At 40.6% G+C, this 25,440-nt stretch overlaps 1 protein-coding gene across 2 annotated transcripts in view; it reads right to left on the reverse strand.

The window, feature by feature from the left end:
• Positions 1–25,440, reverse strand: part of LOC124723064 (histone-lysine N-methyltransferase SMYD3) — a 104,663-nt gene that overhangs the window by 66,866 nt on the left and 12,357 nt on the right. For both annotated transcript variants that reach the window (XM_047248241.1, XM_047248242.1), the window contains exons 2-3: positions 24,222–24,393; positions 24,072–24,141 (exon numbers count right to left, since the gene is read on the reverse strand). In XM_047248241.1, the coding sequence (XP_047104197.1) occupies positions 24,072–24,141; positions 24,222–24,393 (242 nt within the window). The remainder of the gene's footprint in view (positions 1–24,071; positions 24,142–24,221; positions 24,394–25,440) is intronic.

The raw sequence follows: 25,440 nt of genomic DNA on the forward strand, positions 1-25,440 counted from the left end.
GGCCAGTCATGAACTTTCAGTAACACACACTGTTCAGTTTCAGGGGCAGCAAATGCAGCAGTTTATGAAAATGATGACCACATTGCTCACTGAACAAGCAAACACACTGCCGCCACCCACAGCACCACCACAACTAGCATTGTCAGTGTCCGTACCGCCATTCTGTGCATTTTAATCTGCATATACTCGTGACACTGAATGAAGGCAGGGACACAGGGGCACCCGCAGGCGGTGGTGGGCAGGGGCAGTTGACCCCAGTGAGAATTCATTCAGTTTACGAATATAAAAAATACCTGTAACTTTAGAGCTCAGTTATGTGTGATTTAAAATACCTGTAAAATTACCACTAAAATAAACGGAAAATATCGATAAAATGACGTAAAAATGATATAAAACATATGTAAACAGTATTACAGGATGAACTAGAGCAATGAAAAACGTTAAGGGAGAGTCGAACTAAAATTAAAAAATTATGATAAATTTAAAAATGGTGTGTTTTCCTTTACGAAATCTCGTTCGTTGAAGATGTGCAAAATTGTTATGTATCCGTCTTACAGCTATTGCCTACGAAGTATCTTTATTTTTATTTCTACACCCACACGTGGTAGAAATTTACAGCAGCAAGTGAGGTAACAATGGGATTAATCAGATGAACCAGCAGTTTATTGTTAACTTTTACAACATTTAAGCGTTTTTCCTGAAGGCACGCCCATTGTTAGTTCTTTACATATTAAAAGAATCAGTTGTGTCATAAAGGGACGTTAAACACAAACGTAAAAAAATGATATCTTCCTTGAAAAATAATCTACGATACAGTATCTATATGACGAAAAATACAAAATTAAAGATAGATATCTATAGCCGGAATATTCGAGATTTTAGTAACTGTAAACAATGCATATCTGATAAGGAAAGACCTTTTACATGTTAACAAACTCTGGGCATTACTAATAAGCTATAATAAAATAAAGCAAATCTGCCGATCGACAAACTACTACATGTGTACGTGGTCCCATTAAGAATGGTGAGAGTTCCATCTCGAAAACGTTGACTTATAGGGTACTAAAATGTCACCCTCTCTGTTCCCACCTCACTGGGTACAATTAACCTCTTCACAGACCTCAACTGGCAACACAATACATTTGCACAACAAAACACACTCGACAAAATTTTATTCTTTCAAATTTCAAATAATTGTCAGACTCTATTTTAAATTAGCGTATTGTATTATGTTCCTTTTCGCTTGCTGAAGAAGTGTTAGAGGGTACTGTGTGGCCACTAATATCGCTACTTGTGTGTAGAAGTAGGCAATATTCGTCATTGGAACTACTGTCAACGAACGTGATCTAGCAGGGTGTGGCGTGAGCTACCTTCATTTCCGGAACGTTCTAGATGAGTCTTGGTATGTTCTAATAGGGGCGTATCGCATAAATATTTCCACATCCATCACAAGAAACCGCTCCAAACGATCGCGCGAAACTCAAAAGTCGCTGGCTTGCAGTCTAATAGACACCGCGCTGTTGCATTGTTGAACCAAAACGCCTCCCTCCCTCCCAGCACTGTGATACGATTTCAGCTTCTATTCTTTAGTCATCGCTCAGCTCGGTTCGGCATCGCATCGCGTTAAGGGTTGTGTAAATTCATTGTGACTTGTAAGTGGATAGTGTTGGATGATTGTGGTTTGCATAGACGTTTGTGCGTTGTGAATGTAAAAGCGCTGTGTATACAGTGGCAAAATGACCGATATACGTAAGTTTTTTGTACCTCATAAGCGAATGAAAACTACAAATGAAAGTGGAGGTGTCGAAGAAGATACTGTCTATGATGAGGTGTCACAGGAAAAGGGTGAGTCAAACGCAACCATCACTATTAAAAATTCCAGTAGTTGTGCTGATGGAGAAAATAAAGACGAAGCCAGTACCTCTGCTGGCTTCAAGTGCCTTGATGAAAAGGGTAGTAGTATCCTGGCCAGTATTCCCGATGTCGGAAATTACATTGAAAAAAGGATATTGACAATTGCCTAAAGTATAAGACTTTATTGAATCCATGGCAACCTGAAAAAAGATATAATTTTAAGAATGACATAGACAGCACAAAAAGAACATTTCGACCAGACTGGCTGTCATTATATCCGTGGCTGGTCTATTCTAAAGCAGTTAAAGGTGCCCTCTGCAAGTTTTGTGTGCTTTTCCGCCCACGCATAACGCATGGCAGTCATCATGGCGCATTCATAAGCCGCCCATTCACAAATTTCAAAAAGTTCCTTGAATGTGCAAAAACGCATATGAATTCCGAGTGGCATAAAGATGTAATAGAAAAGTCAAATAATTTCATTAGTGTTGTGACAAGCAAAACTAAAAGTGTGGAAGAACTCGCCAACGAGAATCTTGCGAAATTAGTACAAACTAATCGTGCAAAGTTAAAATCACTTGTTTCTTGTGTATTGTTTTGTGCATTACATGACTTACCTTTAAGAGGAAAAACAAATTCAAATGCTGTATTTAATGATTTGTTACAATTTAGAGTACAGTCAGGTGACGAAAGATTACGGAAACATTTTGAGGGTGCGCCTAAAAATGCTACCTATGTTTCTCATAGAACCCAAAATGATTTAATTGATGTATGCGCCGAGGAACTAAGAAATGATTTGATTAATACCATCAATAACAGCGAATCATTTTCAGTTTTGGCAGATAAAACAGTGGATATTGCAGGCACAGAACAACTTTCTCTTTCTGCACGTTATTTTGACCTTGCAACTAATGTTGTCAGAGAAGACTTCCTTGGATTTACACCATTAGCAAGGTTAGATGCAAAACATATCTCCAACACAATAATATCTACTTTATCTGCCTGCGGTTTAAATCTAGATAAAATGGTAGGACAAGGCTATGACGGGTGCAGTACGATGGCCGGTAAAATTGGCGGAGTACAGAAGATAATTGCTGAGAAATATCCCAAGGCTCGCTTCTATCATTGTGCTAGCCATAGACATAATTTAGTTGTGAATGATTTGAACACCGTACCAGAGGTTAGAAATGCCATTGGTACTATCAAAGAAGGAATTTCTTTTTTCCGGGGGAGCACGCAAAGGAAAGTCCTAGTTGGGAACCTTCAAAAACTGTGTGAGACACGCTGGTCTGAGAAGCATAAGGCTATAAGGAAATTTAATGATAAGTTTTTAGAAATTGTTGAAACATTAGCAATTTTACATAAAGACGGAGATCGTGAAACTGGGCAGAAAGCCTGGCAACTTTACTGCACACTTACTTCTCCAACATTTATTATTACATTAAAAGTCATAGCAAAATATTCAGCCAACTAGAACCTGTCACCAATATCCTACAATCAGGTGGCGAAAGATTACGGAAACATGCATTCTCAGGCGCGTGAAAACGTGGCTAAGAACTACCATGGCAGATAATCGACTCAGTTGTTTGTGTATGGTGTCAGTTCATCGTGATAAGATAAAATCGGAGGAGGAGACCTTTATTGAAAAAGTGGTAGATAGTTATGGGAAGGACCCGAGACGAATTCAATTTCTGTTTAAGTAATGCAGGTATGTGAGTAGTCAAGTTTTGCACATTATTAGTAACAGAACCGATTTCCACAATCGTATGCCTTCTTTTGTTCTTAATATTAAATTTACAACAGTATTTCAAACTACATTAATATGTTTGTAACAATAAAACAGTCACATCATCCTCACAACCAAAGTTCACAAAATTTGTGAAGACATGAATCTGTTATGGGTTGTGGAAATTGTTTACATTTAGTTTTTACTTTACAAAATAGAAGGTAAAGCCCTGGTTTTTTTTTCACTTTTCAGGGGACTAACAGAGAAAAGTGTAAATAGCAAGAAAATGTATTGAGGCAGGCGAAAATGAACGACATATTCTTACTTAAAAAGAGAAAATAATTTATTTTTACCTATTTAACAATCTGAAATTGTTATTATTTATTTTAAGCACCTATTAACATCCCTCAGCAGTGGTGCACTTACTGACATGGCGTTGTGCCTCAAAATTTGCATTTACGAGAGCAATTCAGAATATTCCCACAACATTAACTCTTAAAAAGAGACACCTTAACAGCAAATGTGTGAGAAACAGCGAATTCATCCAAAACCGATGTGGCTGACACTAGGGCGTCTGCCTGTAAGAATACAGCAGGGCACACAAATCTAAACTTTGCAGAGCTGCCAAATTTTATTCGGAAATGCGTTTCCAGTTTTATTTGTCTCCTCTCTATGACCATGTGGAGTCGCCACACTGGGACCAAGTTTGACACATTTGCCAGTTGCCATTTACTTCAGTATTGCAAGCGAGGGTACGCCATTAACCATCCAGGCATTTGATCGATACGGCATATTGTAGAGAGATGGTAACTAATAAGTGACTGATGATTAATGAGGCAATGATGGCTTGTTTGTGATAGTTTGATAATGACTTAGAAATGAGTGGTCTCAATCCCTTAGGAGTCACAAGGGCCACCTGTGTTTTTAGGCTTCGTTCCTATGATACATCCAGGATGTGCCAGTTTCCAAACATACAGGAAAGATAAAAACTGATTTTCAGCGTCTTGAAGGTCTGGTCAGACACAACGCCACAGTCTGCCCGTGCGGGTCAGGCACGGCGAAAGACCGAGGCAAGGAACGCCGCGCAGGGAAAAGCGGTTGCTGCTGCGTCAGCTGTCACACCGTGGGAACGGACGGAAACTCACCACATAGCAGCCTGCACGTGTAGCGTGGTATCAAAGATCTGCCTCGCGCCGTTGCTGTCAAATGCGCCAGCAAATGCTAACAGCCGCTCCGGGCGAATCTGTTGAAACTCGACGTCAGCCGGTGCGGCGAGCCGGTCAGAGTCGCGCTCTGTGTGACCGATTCCTATATACAACAACGATGCGGCCTAGCAGTTGCCGTTGCTGTTCAAGGCCACAGGTCGGACCGCTAGGCCGCAGGTCAATTGACCGTCGCCATTGTCAGAAGTCCAGTGTTTACACACACGGCGGTAAAATCACCGTCGCCACCGCACGAGTCAGCAGATTAAAGGCAATGTACTTTCATCATCAAACCCATTCATTTAATTTTAATGTGTTACGTAAATTATTCATTGTTTTTGAACGTACAGTTTTGTTTGAAATGAACAGACAGTAAAATCTTAAGTGTTTTTATTGTGTCGACGAATGAAAAGATGGAAAACCGAATAATTTGGGATCATCAGCCAATTAATTTAAGAAGAAGAGAGGATGGAGCTTTCTAAACGTTGTTTGAATGAAAGGATGACAAGATATCCTTCAGTTACTTCCGAATGTCGATTTTTAATAGCAGGAAAACAAGTAGTTCAGAGAGAAAAAGCTTAGGACAGGACCAAACGAAAATGGCGTCAAAATGTACAGTATGCTAATGTAAACACAGGTTTTACTATAGTTATAATGTTAGTTTTTATGTTCATAACTCTGGCATGGTACTAAAAGTGCATCAGTATTTCTAAATTGCATATAAGGGGAAAACATCTGGCTTACCATGAAACGACAAATGCTCTTCAGAGAACAATAGTAATTCAGTAAAGAAGCTTTCACAGTAATGTAAGTGAATTTGACCAGGTTTACACAGTTGAGTGTAGAGAACCATTTTTTTCCGGACTGTTAATTTGAATCCAACTGCGTTCACTGCATGAGCAGTGTTTTTAAGCGCTTAAACAATTGTTAGTGGTAAGGAAACAATTTATTGGCAGAATACGGTTCAGAAACATTTAATCTGGGAATATATCTATATATAGTTAAAAAATTTTGCCCCTACTGAGACAAAAACCTGCAAGTGCCCCTGCAGGGACAGGCAAATTTTTCTTGCAATGGGTGGAGTGTTTGAGCACAGGCTAGCCTACAAACTTTCCCCCACTGTCCACCCTGAGAGTGTTCTTCATAAAGAACTAACTGCTGCACTAAATAAATACAGATGAACAGGTTAATGTGGCAGCTGTGCATTACACATTCTTTTGGTTGTGTAAGTGACCTAATCAGACTGCTATGCAGTGGGTAGCAGACTCAAAAGGACTTACACGCAGTTGCAAATTCAAGTGTGAGGGTGGACGTTATTATAGTGATGCTGTGATCATGGATGACATTATTCAGAATGTATCAGATTGACACATACACGAAGGGATTCTTAAGTATCCTGATCCTGGTTTGCAACAGGTTTTGCAAATAGTGGAGCATCAGAACTTGTACGACAGTACAGCATAGACTTAGATTCCACTCCTATTTGGACAATACAGAGTAGTAGCAAAGAAGTCATACCTGTAGTTTGTATACTGCAGCATGTCAAGTCTCGGCCAAGGCAGTGATGCAAACAGAACCAGTGTGCTAGGCAGTAGACTAGCAGTGCTAAATCTTGCCCTCTGTGTTTCACAGTACACAAATGTCAGGCGTGTGCTGCGATGCTAAGTGTTATTTTGGCAAGCTTGGTCACATTCAGTCTGTTTGCAGAAATGCACGTCCAACATACACTTTGCAAGTTCTGAGAAGTCTCAGCCAATGGACATTAATGCAATTTTTTTCAAGCCCAATAGTGATTCTTGCATTACACAGTGCAAGCCAAGTGCAACAGTGAAGAAGTGACAAACTTCTTCCATTCAGCACCAGACCAATAAGTTGACTGTCACGCTGTAGATTGCCATCGCAAAATACACATGCTGTTTGACACTAGTGCATCAATGACTTTGTTGAACAGAAGCCCTTCCGAAGTGTTAGGCAAACCCAAGCTATGAAAGTCATAGGCAATTTTTTCTGGTTATGGTTGTCATGATATTCTGTGTTAGGCTTTTGCAGGCTACCTGCCACTTTCTGTAACATTAGAAAAACAGTTTCATTCACAGCTCATGTGACAGTGAAAATATTTTTGGCATGGACTCTTTTGATCTGTTTGGTTTGTAGATTCAAGACAATGTTCTCTCTCTGAACTCTTCTGTGCATACGGACGGGGTAGCTGAATGTGTGATGAATTAAGTGACATTTTTCAAGATGGCCTGGGTTAAGCTAGTAATTTTGAGGCTCACATTACCATGAAAGACTATGCACAAAAATTATTTTGCTGTGCACAGCCCATCCCTCATGCTATCACAGATCAGGTGGTGCAGGAATTCTTATCTTGGCAGGACAGTGGCATGATTTTTCCTAGTAGCAGCCAGTCATTGAGCATCCCCTTTAGTGATTGCAGAGAAAACTCCATGCAGGTTCCGAATAGGTGAGATTTCAAGGTAAGGGTAAATTCACAGACAGACTGACACTCTTCTTTTGCCATGGGCTGAAGAACTCTTGGACAAATTTGGTCCAGATCTCTTCTTTTCCAGATTGATCTTTGTGATGCTTATTTGCAGCTTCCCTTGGATGAACAGTCACAACAGTTTTTTGTGCTCAATGCCCCACATAGTTTCATTTAAGTTTTTTAGGTGCCTTTGGCAGTGTGTCCGCACATGAAATTTTTCAATGTTATTTGTCACAGCTGTCTGCTGCAGTTCTTTTTGTTTGAACTATTTGGATGACATGTTCATTTCAGGTCATACCTCCAACAAACATCTGTCAAATCCCAGGCAATTGTTATAAGTGCTCTCAAATGCTGGGTTAAAGTGCAATAAAGACAAGTGCTCCTTCTTCCAGACATAGACTGAATATTTAGGACACATGATCAACAATCAGGGCATCCACTCTTTCAGTCACACTTTACTGCCATACGACGGGACCTCCCAGCTCCTAGGAACATGAGCGAACTCCAAGGTGTATTCGGTAAATTAACTTTTTACATTTGGTTCATTCCAAATGCTGACCAAATTCTGTCAATACTTATATGGTTCAAAATTCTACTTGGTGGCAGATGGCAAGCCTCTCACCTCATTGTTCAGCCCTTCAAAGACAGTCTCTCTGCAAATGGTGCAAAAGCTACAGCGTTGGTCTCTGCTCCTCTCAAATTATCAATGTGAAATTGTGTACAGGCCAATAGCTAAGCGATCAAATGTGGACACACTTTCTCATCTACCAGTCAGCACTGATTCAGAGTTCAACACATCAGAAGATTATTGTTTTCACATTGATGTTCACAATGAAACACTTTATGGTTTTCCCATCTACCACTGATGGATTGCTCAGGCAATGGCTGTGGATCCAAGTCTCAAGATTATGTTGCACGACCTCTGCACTGGTTGGTCAAATTCAATTAGTGATTTGGTGGTAAGCCATTATGTTCCACTTTGGCACAACTCATCTGTCCAGCTGGGTGTTACCTTATTACATGCAGACAATGACCAATCCTGTGTGTTCATGCCATATTTGCTTCCGAAGGGCATTGGGGCATTGTATGCACTAGACAGCTCACCTGACACCATTGCACATGGGTTTGCATGAAAACACAAATAGAACAGTTGGCTTTGCAATGTCTAGCATGTGCAGAACACAGGCTGCTCTGCTGCAGAAATTGTCCAATTGGCCCAAGCCCAGTGACACTAGGCAGTGTCTGCATCTAAACTTTGTCGGTACCTACTGGAATTCCCCTTGGCTTATTATGCCTTTACAAAGTTTCTGTTTGTGGTGACCAGACAGTCCACCACAATAGCTAGTACCATCAAGCCTCCAACGTTGATTTTTTGCATTGAATATTACCAGAAGTGTTGGTTTCAGACAAAGGGAACCAGTTCACATTGGCAGGATTTCAGCAGTTTTGTGATGCCAATGGCATCAAGCATGTGACAACAGCATCATTTTATCCTCATGAATCCAATGGTGAAGCGAAACACTTCATCCAAACATTCAAGCAACAGATGAACACGTTATGTGCTTCCCAAATGCAGAATCAACCATTAGTGCTCTTCCTAACTTCATAGCATTCCCAGCCATGTGATGCCAAATCATCAGCAGAATTTTTGTATGGATGCAACATAGAACACTGCTTCAGTTGCTGCATAACTTGTAACAATCGGCACATCCTCCATAACACACTAAGTTGATTGTGAATGATATAGTCTTTTTAACGTTTTTCTTGCGGACCCAGGCACTGGTAACGAGGTGTTATCACATAAGTTTAGGGTCACTCTTTGTATGTCTTACAGGGTCCCAATGGGCTGCAGAAGTAACATCAGCTTTGTTTTTGCAGGCTGCATTATCCTATTGAGGGTTCTTCATTTGCATATCTGGTGCCCAGGACCCCACAGCCTCAGCCACATTCTGATCCCTTGGGTTCTACACCATGCATGCTGCAGAGCTGATGGACATCGATGCAGTGCTATCTCCTCAGTGCTAGCAGCCCCAGCTGTGAGCGATGGACTCCCTTTGCCTTCCCACCTTCCAGTGGGCCATCGCAAAGTGTCACAACACTTCAGTACCTCTGCCAATGGAAATAATGTCCCTACGGCTGGTTTATCAGCCAATGTTTCTGGCCATTCGCAACACAAATGTTGGTTTGTGGGCAGAAGCTTATCATAGGCTGCAGTTTCAGCTCCTGCCTTCTCAGTGGCACCTGTGCCCACAACCCCAACGTCTTTTCCGGTAGTAGCAGTACACAATGGTGGCAAGGAGTTTTGGGGCGAGGAATATGGTGTCGTACATTATCAATACCGTACTAGGCAGTCCACATTGGGCAGTTGGTAGTAACTCATGTGACTGCCTTCCTAACCTGTGGCTGGCTCCATGATACATGCTCTGCAGCACATGCATCTAGCACCACCACAGATCCAACATGAGACATTGCACCAATGTCAGCTAGTCTGTTCGGGGAGTTCTATCTGTGCATTCAAAGTGTTTCTAGTTAGCCTCTGTTGTTGTTGTTGTATATGACAAACCTGCTGTCTCGTGGAACTTGCTGAACAAGTTAAGTAAACCGAACGATGTACGTGTTATATGTGTTTGTCATTATTTTCCCTCTTTGTCTCAGCACCCACCTATTTCTTGATATCCACCATTGGGCCAACCAAGCAATTTTAAACTTGATATTATTGTTGGTGATAACAGCATTTAACCAATTTCATAAGTGCATAGAAACTAATATGATTTGTAACTGTCTACCTATTGTTACCATCCCACTGACTACATCATTTTTAATTTCGTCAAATAACTAGAAATTTGAGTGTCTGACAATGTTTTGTGAATCTGTAAATTATAATTTGGACAGATCATATTTATTGACTTTTTTAAATGTTGTGTAAAATGGATACCATACATCACTTGAAGCTCTTTTAGGCAATAGTTGACTTATGTCCTGTAGCACTGAAAAATATGTCACATCGAAAAAGTAAAATACTATTAAGATTTCTCAGGGACTCACATCTACTGAGTAAGTGGATGGTGATAATGGGGTCCCGATTCATTCTGGTATTGCTTCTACTCACTTATGCCAGGCAACGGGTTTTGTGACAAGCCAGCTGTAAAACCACTGTCACATTCTTATGGAAAGGCTGGTTAGGGGATTCCCCGAAAGTGATGTGCGCCGGCAGGGCCCGATAAGTGTGGCAAGGGTTACCGTTGCAAGGGCAGCGACAGCTAAACAAGCGTGCCCACAGATTCTGTCTCGCAACACTGGATGTCGGGACTGTGACTGGACGATGCAGTGAATGCTATGGTACTTGAAAAGAAGTCTATGAACATCTATGCAATTCAAGAAATAATGTGGAGTGGGCAAAAGTCATATGACAATGGTTGTGGTTGCAAAATGATATACAATGGTACCCGCAGACCAACTAATGGTGTCGGCATTGTTATAACAGCAAAATTCAGTGGTTCTGTCTCTGATGTGCAGTGTTACAACAATCACCTAATGAAAATTGTCTAGATCGCATACAGACAAAAAGTCCACTTCTTCAATGCCTTTGCCCCACAAACCGGCCTGAGTGCAGAAACCAAAGACACCTGCTGTGGACTGCTTGATGAGAAGACTGCTCAAGTTCCAGTAGAAGACTACATCATTATCACTGGTGACCTGAATGGACATGTTGACAAAGGAAAGAAGATCATGGTGCCCATGGTGGACATGGATATAGAGGGAAGAACGATGACGGCCAACAAATCCTCGGTTATGCAGAAACACATGACCTGGTCATCACAAACACTTGGTTCCAAAAATGTCAAACTCACCTAATCACATACTATAGTGGATCAAACACAACTCAGATTGACTATGTCCTAGTAAGACATCAGAACCTCAAAAATGTGTTAAGACATGAGAGTTGTTCCATATGAAACTGTCACAATGAAACTGTCACAATGCAGCACCAACCAGTCATCTGTAAGCTTAGAATAAACAAACCAATATCAGGGTACTCTGCCAGAAACTGAACATCAAAAAACAAATGGTGGTGCTTCAAAGAGAAGCAGGCTGACATTATGACAGAAATTATGGTGCTACCTATTACCACGGTTGAAGATATCTGGACTACATTGAAAACTTTCGTTCATATAGCTGCATGCTCTAATCTCAGAACAATGAAACCAATACGACTAAGAATCAGCTAAGATATGTGGCTCCGGAATGACAATGTTAAGGATGCTGCAGGCAAGAAGAAAAAAACTGTACCATGAGTTTCTTGCAGACAAAATACTATCCCTTTGGAATGCTTACAAACAAGCCTGCAGAAAGGCGAAGAAGGGCATTGCACTCACTAAAGTAGACAAGCACTCCAATCTCTACATGAAACTAGACACACATGAAGGAGAACATGACATTTATTGACTAGTCAAATCAAAACATCGTAAAATGGAAGGTATCCAACACATTTTTGGCATCAACAACAAAATAAGTGAGCTGCTGGTTGACAGGAAGAAAGCGAGGGAACGCTGCCAGAACTATTTTGAGAGAATTTCTGCTGACGAATTTCCCCATACACCAATACCAACCATGTCAGCTGTTAAGGACCAGACAAGGACACTATTACTGCTGAAGTTGTGGCTGCTTTGAAGGAGATTAAGAGAGGGAAATCCACTGGCCCCAATGACCTCCCAGCAGAGTTCTGGTGTTCTCAACAGGCAGGTTGGCTAATGGATCTTTTCAACTGGATCATCAAAGAAGGTCAATACCAACAGATTGGCAGTGGAGTATCACTGCACCAGTCTTCAAAAGGAAAGGAAATCCTGCTGAGTGTTCTAATTATCACCTGATCAAATTACTGAGCCACATGATGAAAATCCTTGGACATATTCTAAACAAAAAGATATGCAGAATATCTCAAATCAACTTTCACACCACAGTAGGAGTCAACAAAGGCTTGGCCTTATCACCACCATAGTTTATCCTTGTGATGGACACTGTCACATCAGACCTGCACATGCCACTATCATGGTCACTTATCTATGCTGATGATGTTATGTTGGCTGCAGAGAACATGTTTGATCTCCAGCACTAAATAAAAGAGTGGAATGACGAACTTGTACAATATGGCCTGTGGCCAAGCTAAAAGAAAACTGATAACATGACATAAGATCTGTGAGAAGATGGGACTATGAGTGTTGATGGAGAGGATCTACCAATAGTAACAAAATTTATGTATCTCGGTTCTACAGTCTCTAACAATGGGCAACTTACAGACAAGGTCAATGCAAGGATTCAGGCAGCCTGGATGAATTGGCTTCCATTCGGGAAGTGGATGCACTCAGTGACTGTTATGTGGCTTATAAATTATAGAGTGCAACAATCAGTCGTCCTTTTTTTAGATTTTATTACGCAAATCCAGATTTCGGCTAGTGGCTTCTGAAGTCAAAGGTCTACCAGACTGTCATCTGTCCTGTTGCTCTCTATGGCACTGAATGTTGGCCAGTTACAGAAAAGGCAGAAGGACAACTGGAGGTCATGGAGACTAAGATGCTTAGATGAGCAGGTGGCATCACTCCATTAGATCATGTCCAACTAGATAATGTCTTGAATGATACTATCAATAAACGTTCTTGGGTCACATCGATCAAGAAGAAAATGTGAGAAAGCCATCTGCTATGATCTGGACATGTGCTGCATTCAAAGGATGATACCATTTCAAAGGCAGTATACACATTGGAAGTCGTGGGAAAGAGACCCAAGGAATGACCTAGACAATGATGGGTAGACACTTTGCACAGTGACCCGAAGGCTGTAAATCTTCATCCAGACACGGTCACAATAGAACAAAATGGAGACAGCAAAACATATTATTCCCCACTCTTTTGGCTACAAAACCCTATTTCTCAACATAATCTATGTTCAATGTGATGGCCTTATGCATGGTTCCACTCCGCTGGTCAACGTCAGAGGTAATGCCTTGCGGCATCAATAACCTCCCCATCATCGTAAGGCTTCCTGTAGAGTGCATCCTTCCAAACAGATGGAAGTCAGAAGATGGAGATCCGTACTGCAGGGTGGATGAGGATGAACAGTTCACTGAAGTATTGTGAGGTTCTCTCAGGTGTCCAGAATTGAGTGGGGCCTTGCGTTGTCAAGGAGGAAGAGTAGTTCATTTGCATTTTTGTGGATACAAACATAGTGAAGTCATTTCTTCAATTTCATGAGGGCAACACATTTCCGTGTTGATTGTTGTACCGTAAGGGAGAAAATCCAACACAACAATCCCTTCAGAGTTCCAGATGACTATAACCATGATTTTACTGGCTTAGGGTGCAGCTTTGAACTTTTTCTTTGGAGGAGAAGCGCTTTGAAGTCACTGCATGAATTGCCCTTTTGTTTCCAGTTCGAAGTAATAAACCCATGTCTCATCACCTGTGACGATATTTGACAAAAAATTGTCACGATCAGCCTTGTAACACTCAAGCAATTCTGCACATACGATTCTTCATTGCTCTTTATTGTCTATTGCCTATTGTTAGGCTGTGATGATTCCATTGGGCACTCACCTTTGAGTACCCTAACTGGTGGACGAGTGTGTCAGCACTACCAACACAGATGTCCAGTTCAGCAGCAAAGTGTTTGATTGTAATCCATCGATTACCTCAAATGAGAGTGTCTGCACGTTCCAACATTGCAGGAGTCACAGACGTGTGCAGCTGGACAGCATGCAAGAGATTGGACAGGTTTGTGCCACATAGTTGTGATGATGATAAGATGCCTCACACAACTACTCTCTGTGCTTTTGTTCACTGGCAGGCCTCTGTAGACATTCTGCAAGTACCTATGAATATCTGCAATATTCTGGCTTTCCACAAAAATAAACTCAGTCACAGCTCTCCACATGGAATGCACCTAAGTTACAGACGCCATTTTGTAGGCTACATATAGCACTGCCACCTATTGGAACTTAATGAAACTATAGGGGCTGAAGTGGAAATATTACACAAAGTCCCACAACAAATTCCACATTCATCAACTGAAATTGGCTGATAAAAAAATGTGTTGCATTACTTATTGAACACTCCTCGTATTATAATGAACAATATCTATGATGAGTCAAACTCGAATGAAGAGCGCAGAGTCAAGAAGATAAGTAAATGCCCAGGAGTACTGAAAGCTGAATCAGTGAATGAGTCAAGAGTGCTAAGAGTGGGGTGAATCCTGAGTCATTAAGTAATCTGCCCCGTGTGGAGATCAGAGCAGTAGGGGAGTGGTAAGCAGTGAATGGAGAGCTAGATCACCAGCTCTTATGAGTCAGTTCTTTGCAGTTCACTCACTCCCAAGTGAGCTGTGGAGTGCTCCTGGTCTGCAGAGCACCTTCTTTTGCAATTAAGAGGCAAATGGTATGGTATGACTGCTCCTTTCAAGTTGTCTTTTAAAATTCAAGGGCACGAGCAATGTTGAGGAAGTATTTTTTCATTAACACAGCGTTCTGAAGAACTTATCTATCATCCTTGTCTTTCTTTTTATGGCTGCCAATAGCTCCCATAGGAGTATGGTATATATAAACACACACACACACACTCTCTCTCTCTCTCTCTCTCTCTCTCTCTCTCTCTCTCTCTCTCTCTCTCTCTGTAATATACGAGGGTGGTTTGAAAAGTTCTTGGAATCACCACAAGAGGTCAGTGCTGGCACAACGAGTTGCTCACGTGATATTCATTGGACTGTTGCCTGTAAACACGTGCCATATCAGTGCTCTTGGAAGAGAGCTGTGGCAGTGACGTGGCTCTGTTGTTGTTCCTGCATAGTGATTTGCGAAGATGGCAAAAAAAAAAAAAAAAAAAAAAAAAAAAAAAAAAAAAAAAAAAAAAAAAAATCGAGATTCGAGCAGTGATGAAGTACTTCGTAAAGAAAGGTATGAAAGCAAAGAACATTCATGCCAATTTCCAGAATACACTGGGGACTCTGCTCCTTCATATTCAACTGTTGCCAAGTTGACAAATGAATTTAAATTTGGTTGGGAGAGCTTAGATGATGATCTGCGCAGTGGTCTGCCAAGAAGTGTCACTACTCCAGAAATCATTGCAAAAGTGCACAAAATGGTCAAGGAGGATTGCCAGATGTCACCTGAAAGGGTATATCACATTTTAAATGAAAAAATTATCTGCAGGATGGGTGCCATGACCTTTCATGCTGGATCCAAAACACATGAGAATGGACATATCGGAACAATGCTTGGCCCGTTTTAGGAGAAACAAACAAGATTTTTTGCACTGGTTTGTGACCATTGTGACCACAGATGAAACTCGGTTGCACGACTATACCCCAGAGAAAAAACAACAGTCAAAGCAATGGAAACATGCTGATTCTCCACCACCAAAGAAAGCAAAGACAATTCCTTTGGTGGGAAAGGTCATGGTATCAGGATTCTGGTATGTGAAGGGGATTCTGTTTGTAGATTATCTCCCCACTGGGCAAAAAATTACTGGAGAATACTATGCTAACCTCCTGGACAAATTGCAACAAAAGGTAAGCAAAAAAAGGCCAAGTTTAGCAAGGAAGAAAGTCATCTTCCATCAAGACAATGCGCGCCTGCACACATGTGCCGTCAGCATGGCAAAATTACATGAACTGAGGTATGACTTGTTACCACAGCCACCTTATTGACCTGACGTGGCTCCATCAGACTTCCACCTCTTCCCAAAACTGAAAATTTTTCTTGATGGATGAAGATTCACTTCAAACAAAGAATTGATAGCCAGAGTTGACAACTATTTTGCAGGCCTGAAGGAAACTAATTTTCGAGGTGGGATCAAGGCACTGGAACATTGTTGGACCAAGTGCATTAATCCACAAGGAGACTACATTGAAAGATTAAAAAAAGTTTCAGTGATGTAAGTATTTTTTTCTATGCTATTCCGAGAACATTTCAAACCACCATTGTATTTTTCTGCAGTTTAGTAGACATTTCTCACTGCACTGGTCTGTGCCATACTAACTAATCTAGCATGTTGCGTGGGATGCTGTGGTAGTGGCCTTAGAATTTTCATTCCATTTGTAGTGCCCCCAGTGCAGCATAGGATGGCCAAGTGCCAAGATGGTGTGACCAGGTGGTGGAAGCATGGTGGGAGACAAGGTGGCTCCACAGGAAGGCAGATGCAAATGTAAAAAGAGTTCCTTATTGAAGCATCTGCACTGTTTGATACTGTGTCAGTGGGTGGCTGGCCACTGAATTCTGCTGGGCTGGCTGCTTGCACACGCCACGATGCTGGCACAGAGTCTCTACCAAGCGCCAGTGCCCTCGTTACATAGTAAGCCAGCCATGTGATTTCTACACCAACAAAGTGTACACTTGACACTGCTGTATTTGCTATGGCCATGGGATATACCCAGCTGCATCATGGCACCGGATGCCCGTAACAATGAGATGCCCATCCTGTGTTGGCAAAAGACTGCTCGTATGCATGGGGAGTAACCCACTGCATCCTGCGCAAGAGTAAACCATACTGCTGTAGTTGATCTGAGATGACCAGCAGCACCATGGCACTAAGTCAGGTGGCGGGGGGTGGAGGGAGGGGGGACTTAAGAGCGTAGAGTTATTTCACTGCTATGGCCTTGAAACGCTGACTTCTAATGCAATGTCCATGTGGCAACCTTGTCCAGCACAGTCCCATTGTGCTGATAGGGCTGTGAGACTAACAATAATTTTGTTACAAAAATGTCCATACTTACAGTCAGCAGCATTTATGTGCCACTACCAGTCATGTATGCTAAACCCTCATAGGCATTGTCAGTACAGAAATCTGCCTTGTTGTTGCTGCACTAGTATGTACTGTACCGCTGAGTTTGCTGTTTCAGGAAGCTAATCCACCTCGCAACATTGGATTGGCCTTGTTGAATTTAGAGTGATGAGATCCCACACCAGCCTGCCAGCAGTGCTGCTGCAATACACCCCTCAGGCTCATGCAAATATGCCCAAATATGGTCAGTACGCATCATGCTGTAGAGACATTTCTGATCTAAAGAGCTACTCTTTCTTTTTTTTTTTTTTTTAAGTCATCAACTGCTCACTCTGTAGAATCAGTTCAGGAGTGGATCACTCACCTTTAGTAAAGGGGTCCAAACGTGCACAATTGCAAGTTATGACTTGATTACCTACAGATTCAAATGGCAAAACTCCCTGATACACTTTGTACAACTTGAAAGTAGTCTTATTGTGTCGTTGTGGTCTTCAGTCCAAAGACTGGTTTGATGCAGCTCTCCATGTTACTCTGTCCTGTGCAAGTCTATTAATTTCCAAATAACTACTGCAACCTACATCCTTTTGAAGCTGCTTACTGTATTCATATCTTGGCCTTCCTCTACAATTTTTAAGCCCCACACTTCCCTCCAGTGCTAAATTTGTGATCCCTTGATGTCTCAGAATGTGTCCTATCAACTGATCCCTTCTTCTAGTCAGGCTTTGCTACAAATTTCTTTTCTCCCCAATTCTGTTCAGTACCTCATTAGTTATGTGATCTACCCATCTAATCTTTAGCATTTTTCTGTAGGACCACATTTCAAATGCTTCTATTCTCTTCTTGTCTCAACTGTTTATCATCCACATTTCACTTCCATATAGGCCTACACTCCAGGGAAATATCTTCATAAAAGAATTCCCAACACTTAAATCTATATTCAATATTAACAAATTTCTCTTCTTCTTAAACACTTTTATTGGCATTGCCAGTCTACATTTTACATCCTCTCTATTTTGGTCAACATCAGTTATTTTGTTGCTCAAATAGCAAAACTCATCTACTACTTATAGCATTTCGTTTCCGAATCCAATTCCCTCTGCATTCCATTACACTTGTTTTGCTTTTGTTGAGGTTTATCTTATGTCCTCCTTTCCAGACATAGTCCATTCCATTCAACTGCTCTTTGCTGTCTCTGACAGAATTACAATGTCATTGGAAAAACTCTTAAGCTTTTATTTCTTCTTCCTAAACTTTAATTCCTTCACCAAATTTTTCTTTGGTTTCCTTTACTGTTTTTAATGTACAGATTGAATAACATTGGGCATAAGCTACAACCCTGCCTCATTCCCTCTCAACCAATGCTTCCCTTTCATGTCCCTTGACTCTTATAACTAGTGTCTGGTTTCTGTACAAGTTGCAAATAACCTTTCACTCTCTGTATTTTACCCCTGCTATCTTCATAATTCCAAAGAGTGCATTCCAATAATAACTGTCAAAAGCTTTCTCTAAATCTACAAAAACAGTAAACGTCGTTTTACATTTCCTTAGCCTACCTTCTAAGATAAGTCATAGGGTTAGTATTGCCTCATGTGTTCCAACATTGTCCAATCCAAACTGATCCTCCCCGAGATCAGCTCCTACCAGTTTCTCCATTCTTCTATAAACCATTTGTGTTAGTATTTTACAATCATGGGTTCTTAAACTGGTAGTTCAGTAATATTCACACTTGTCAGAACCTGCTTTCTTTGGAATTTGAAGTAATGCATTCTTCTTGAAGTCTGAGGCTATTTTGCCTGCTCATATATCTTGTGGACCAGGTACAATAGTTTTATCATGGCTGGCTCTTCCAAGGCTGTCAGTAGTTCTGGCATAATTTCATCAACTTCAGGGGCCTCATTCCAACTTTGGTGTTTCGGCGCTCCATCAAATTCTTCTCACAGTATCATATCTTCTCTTAAATCTTCATCTACTTCCTCTTACCTTTCTACAATACTGCCTTCAAGTTAATTTCCTTTGTATAGCCCCTCTATATACTATGTCCGACTTTCAGTTTTCCCTTCTTTGCTTAGTACTGGTTTCCCATCTGAGCTCTTGATATTCATACAGCTGCTTTTCTTTTCTAAAAAGGCCTATGTAATTTTCCTATAGCTAATGCCTATTTTTCCCATAGTTATATACAGGGTCGTTTCCATAAGAACGTGCAAAAATGTAACAGGACTCAGAGGATGCTCCACTGAACAATTTGAGGTTGGGAACCTGGGGTCATAGAAGCCAGCTTAGGGACATAATAGGAATAATATCACAGTACAGTGTACTTTTTTATTTCCAGTAGTCACAGTTAACAGCAAATACCATCACTGACACAATGAGCATAGCATTTGTACTGTATCTTACAAAATGTGCTGAAACTGGTGGTCATAAACCTCAATGCAAGCACGACATCAGCAAACAAGATTCTGACACACCCTGACAAATATTCCTGCTGTGTTTCAAATCACATCACAGGCAGCTACAACTCTGGTGACTAATTCCATCTCTGTATCCACTGGGGTCTCATACACAAGTGACTTTAGATATCATCACAGGCAATAATGAAGGGTATTCAGCTCAGGTGACCTCGCAGGCCATGGAATAGGACCTCCCCTTCCAACCCAGCGATCAGGAAATACTTCCTACTAATCAGGTTCATCTTCATCGTTTCCTTGCAGGAAATAAAGATTGTCCATGTAAATAAACAGCACAGTACATGTAAACTTGTACCCAGTTTACTTCCGCATTTCCTTAAGCTGGCTTTTCTGAATCCAGGTTCCCTACCTCAAATTGTTCAGTCGAGCATTCACTACATCCTGTTACATTTTTCACACTCTTATGGAAACACTCTGCATGCTTCCATACATTTACATCTGTACTCTAGCCATTCCTGCTTAGGAATTTTGCATTTCCTTCCAATCTCATTTTTTCGAGGTTTGTATTCCCTTTTGCTTGCTTCATTTGATGCATTTTTATATCTTCTCCTTTCATCAATTAAATTCATTATGTGATATGATATCCAAGGATTTCTACTGGGCCTTGTCTTTTTTATGTATTTGATCCTTTGCCACCTTCACTATTTCATCTCTTAGAGCTATCTACAGTGCATAACTGTAGTATATGTGTGCTGGGCCCCTGTGTACTTGATCACACCTTTTCTGACACTGTGTCTGCATCCTGTTGGTTGCTGGCCCTTGGCTTGCTAACACTCCTGCTTCAGAGATTGTTTATGGCCCTTGCCAGTGTATTGTGTGTTTCAACTCAGTGCTGATTACAAATATTATGTTTACAAGCTTCATGCTAGCAGGTGCCACCATCCTCTTCACAGGCAGTGAGTGCAGCAACTACATAAAAGCTGCTATTAGGGACTAGATTGTGTTTGTGAGTCACATAACACTACCAGACATCTTCTGGGCCACTCAGTGCTGCTGTGTATGGTGCTACAGTGATTATCAAATCGATGTTTATTCGTCTGGCTTTCACTGCCATCATACCAGGCCATAACCAAAATCTGGATGTGCTACATTGTTTGGACTTTGCTTGTTTACGCACCAGGTATGTTATGCTGTGCTGGGCTAGAACACATCTACTGCCTTGGTATTACCTATGGCTCTTGCTTTCCTGTTTTTATATTCTGTGCAGTCTTGAGTTTGGCTCCATAATCAAGTAACTGCCGAGCATTCTTTTGTATTGTGTGCTACAATAATAACCAATAAATTGTGGTCACAGTCAACATCTGTCCCTGGAAACACCTTACAGTTTAAAATCTGGTTCTGAAATCTCTGTCTTACCATTACATAATCAATATGGAACCATCTGGTACCTCCATGTCTCTTTCACGCAGACAACTTTCATGAGTCTTAAACCAAGTGTTAGTCATGATTAAATTATGCTCTGAACAAAATTCTACCAGACGGCTTCCTCTTTCATTCCTTTCCCCCAGTCCACATTTACCTATGATCTTTCCATCTACTCCTCTTCATACTATCAGAATCCCATTACAATTAAATTTTCCTCTCCCCTAATCACCTGACTCGTTTCTTTTATCTCAACACACATTGTTTTCAAACTCTTCATCATCTACATAACTAGTTGCCATATTAACTTGTACTAATGTGGTGGGTGTTGGCTTCATGTCCATCTTGGCTACAATAATGTGTTCACTATGCTGTTCATGGTAGCTTACCCTCATCATTGCACAAAGGCAGTCAGGTAGCTTCAGGTACTGATGTCTAGCATTTCATGACGACGTACATATACAAAGTGGTACACTGAATGTTGATATAAATTTAGACAACATTGTCCATGGAGTACAGCGACCTGGTGCTATATTTAGCTTAAAATCAACAGTTGAGATTGCAATAATATTTGTTTATTTACCAGTTTTGGCTTATGTTAAAGCCATCTTCAGAATTTTCAGCCCCATATCACTGGTGCTGGCAGCTCCTCGGTTTTCTTGTGATACCATGATCATACTGAGGATGGCTTTAACATAATCTGAAACCAGCAAATAAACAAATATTATTGTGATCTCGACTGCTGATTTTAACCTGAATGTTGATATGATAAGCTTTCTGCTGAAGTATACTAATATCTGATTTTGGGTTGTTGGAGGGTGAAGAAACAAGCAAGGAAGTGCAATTTTCGTTGTTTTTGTATAACAATACGTTAGTCTAAATGAATGTGTGTACATATATTGCAAAAAAATTGTCATGTAAAATTTTTGTTGCCAAGAAATGTATCACGTGTGTATTACTTTGCTGATGAAAAAAGCTTATTCCTCTGTTTTGGTGCAGACAATAAATCTTGTTGCACAGATAACAATACAATATCTAGTGGTTTTCTAGAACCTCCACCATATAAAGCAATGTGTGTGTGTGTGTGTGTGTGTGTGTGTGTGTGTGTGTGTGTGTGTGTGTGTGTGAGTGAGAGAGAGAGAGAGAGAGAGAGAGAGAGAGAGAGAGAGAGAGAGAGATCTCCTCCCAAACCCCTGGATCAATTTCAACCAAATTTGGCACAGAAACAGAAGGCCTCGTATCAGCACTGTGGGATTTATAGCCACCTAGTTCCAATTGGAGTGGAGATGCAAGGAAAAATGTGTTTTTTCCATCCTTTGGCATACAGGTTGCCCTGCACAACAGGCATGTTGTGTGGGAACAGTATTGGCCTGCCAAATCAACCTGCTTTGCAAGGCAACGTACATGTTAGGGGCAAGAAATGGTTTTCTGGGCCCTGACGTATAGGCTGCCCTGAATAAGAGGTGTGTTCTGGAAGTAGTGTTGGCCTGCTTTACTGAACCGTATTGCAGGGGCTACAGGTGCTGATGAGTGTGGCTGGGAATAGGTTGAGATGGATAGAGGCGATGGACAGAATGAGGGGAAAGAGGAAGTGGAAAGAGAATGGGAAGAAAGGGGAGATGCATGAGGCAGGCAGAAGGTGTAGAGGAATGGTAGGCAGGTGGAAAAAGAAGAGTGGAAGGTGGAGATGAAAAGAGAGAGGGGAAGGAAGATACAGTCAGACAGAGGGGGAGGAAGATATGTTCAGAGAGAGGGGTTGGAGGAATGAACAGAGAGAGTGGGAACGAAGAGTCAGGTGGGAGGATGAGGTGGACAGAAAGGCAGGACGAGGTGGATGTACAAAGGGGGAGATGTATTCAATATATGTGTTGAACACTTACACGGGCAAAGCCATGGAGAAAAGACAAGTTTATATATTAATATGCTGTCTTGAGTCTCATCCTGAAATCAGTCTGGAAAGTCTATCACAAAATATGGAGACAACCTTCTTATGTGTCATGCCACCCATGATGGAGAAAGTTATATGGAGAAATTCTGTGACCAACACTCACACTTAAATTCAGCACTGCTGTTTGCCACCAGTCTCTTCCCACCAAATGTCAGATGCCTACCACGATGTCCACTTGTACTGGAACCCACAATTTGCGTTGATTATTCTCTTGCTGGTTCTTATAATGCTTTTTTTTTCACTGTGACTGTGTGCTACATCCCTTAATTTGAGTTGGGTATGATTTTGGAACTTTCATATTTCTCACTAACAATGACCTGGCTCTACTTTGTTCTCAGTATTCCTAACCAATTGGCTTATCAGCAGGCTCACAGCCAGTTGCAGGTTTCAAGGCTGTTGTTATATTGCAGGCTGTGAGACAAGCTAAGCAGCTGTAGCTTCTTCTCAGCATTTATTTTTCTCTGTTAATAGATGGCATGATTTGTTATATACCATTGGGAAGCTGAGAAATTGATCTATTTAATGGTGTATATAAACTAGATTTCTTCTGATATTTTGCGAGTTATAAGAAATTGTTTTCAGGATTTGTTAGGTTTATCCCCACCAATCCCATTAAGAAAATGCACTCCAGAAATTGTGTAGCATGTAAAGCAAGGAAGAAGAAAAGTGATACACGGTATGAGTGTGAGAAATGTCTATTGGCATTGCACATGCCTGTATTTTTACAGGTATACCATATCAATAAAAATTTCTGAAACTGTATTATCTCTACCCATCATCACTTCAATAAATAGTAAGGACAGATTTATAAAGAATTACTATCAAAAAAATTATAATTTTGAGGAAAGTGTGTACGACAAAATATGCTGATTTTCATAAATTTAAATAGTAGATATAGGGTCAACTATGGAGAAAAATATTAGTAAGTCAATGGGTTAATTATGTGTGTGTGTCTTGAACTTATCTGAACTGTGAGGAAATAAATGATATTTTGGCAAAGACACAAAATAATAAATAAGCATTGTGAAAACACACTCCACTCAGAAGACAGCTGGTTTCTCAAGTGAGGGAAATAATTCAGAAGTACTGGCTGTAAATTAGCATAGAGAGAATTTTATTACACTTTCAATTAACTGGCTTTTGCCTTAGTATCCAAAATTACACACTATATACCACACTTTCATTTTTTTAAATAAAGTACCCAAACCAGGAAACATTTATGTTTAATTTTAGGCATAGAAGATTTTACAGAATATTCTACTCACGTGACATCAAATCTCTGAATTTACGGTACGTATTGTCTGAGTAAAATCCCATTTCCTGATCCGCTCCTCTCTGAAAATTTGCAAACCCAGAGTTACAAAATAACAGTGGACAGAAAAGGTTTTCATTGAAATAATACCATTAGTACTAACCTGTAATTTAAATATAATTCTTGCAACAAGCATGGCAGCATCTGGCACAACACGGGGTGAAATTTTTTTTAGCAAGTGGCATTCATACTTGTGGTCAAGCCAAGCAGATTTTTGACACTCACGGCCACAGTAATAACAGAATTGACAACCAGAACATCTTGATAGTTTACCACTGGAATGAGAAATTAATCTATTGATGTCAAACAGACAAAACTAAATAGTAAGCAAAATTTGTGCATTTGTCAAGATCAGCATAAACTTATGAACTAGCCTTTCCCTCCTCTCTTTCTTCTCTTGATATTAGGGTCATTGCATATGAAACTCTAGCAATAAGACGAAGCCCGTGGGACATGGATGTGTTGCAACCTAAAGGGACCACTGCAGCTTTTACACAAAGTGATACAGGAAAAGTTCATACATTCTTAATATTCAGATGAGATGTGAATTCCACTTGCTTCCACATACAGTTCAATGGACATAACCAATGCACCCCATAACACAGTCACACCAAAAGTGTTTTTACTTTACAACTAAACAACTAGCCACTTATGTTCTGTTGTAATCTCTGTCAGTTCTGGTTTGCAGCATCAACATTTCAGCCACAACTGGCACAAGTTCATTTTTGCTGAGCTTCAACTTTTGTTTGGGTGTGATGAACTCACAACCTTTTTACTGTACCAACAGTTAACTCACCGGTTTGGGCTGGTATCACGAGTCTTACAAATTTATGTTTTAATGGTAAAAAGGAAACTTGTGAAAATCAAATGTCTGAACTTAAACAAGAACACCTCTTACTAATGTTCTGTCTTTGACACCTTACACTCTCTGATGACTTTTCTTCAAATTTGGCTCCCATCCTCCTCATACAAAGTGGGTTTTGAGTGCCTACTTTCACCTTGGAACAATACTTAGTCACATGACTCAGTTCATTAGCTGCAAGGCTGAAACAGATTTATTGGGCTTTGGGGCAAATTCTGTTTCTGCTTCTGTACTGTTATAAGTCAATTTTTACCTTGAGAAAGTTCAAACTTCGTACAAGACACAAATTGGCTAAAGTACAATGAATGTTTCCCTGGAGAAGCTGTAATAAGAGTCATCACCTAAATCTTTTATCATCAAACAAAAAAAATTTTTTTTACCCCTCTGATTCCATCTGCTATACCATTCATGCCACTTGTTTCAAAAACTGTCATTGTAGTTTATAGACAAAGTCCATCGT

The sequence above is a fragment of the Schistocerca piceifrons genome, chromosome X (genome assembly GCF_021461385.2).
Source record: "Schistocerca piceifrons isolate TAMUIC-IGC-003096 chromosome X, iqSchPice1.1, whole genome shotgun sequence".
In the NCBI taxonomy this organism is placed as follows: Eukaryota; Metazoa; Arthropoda; class Insecta; order Orthoptera; family Acrididae; genus Schistocerca; species Schistocerca piceifrons.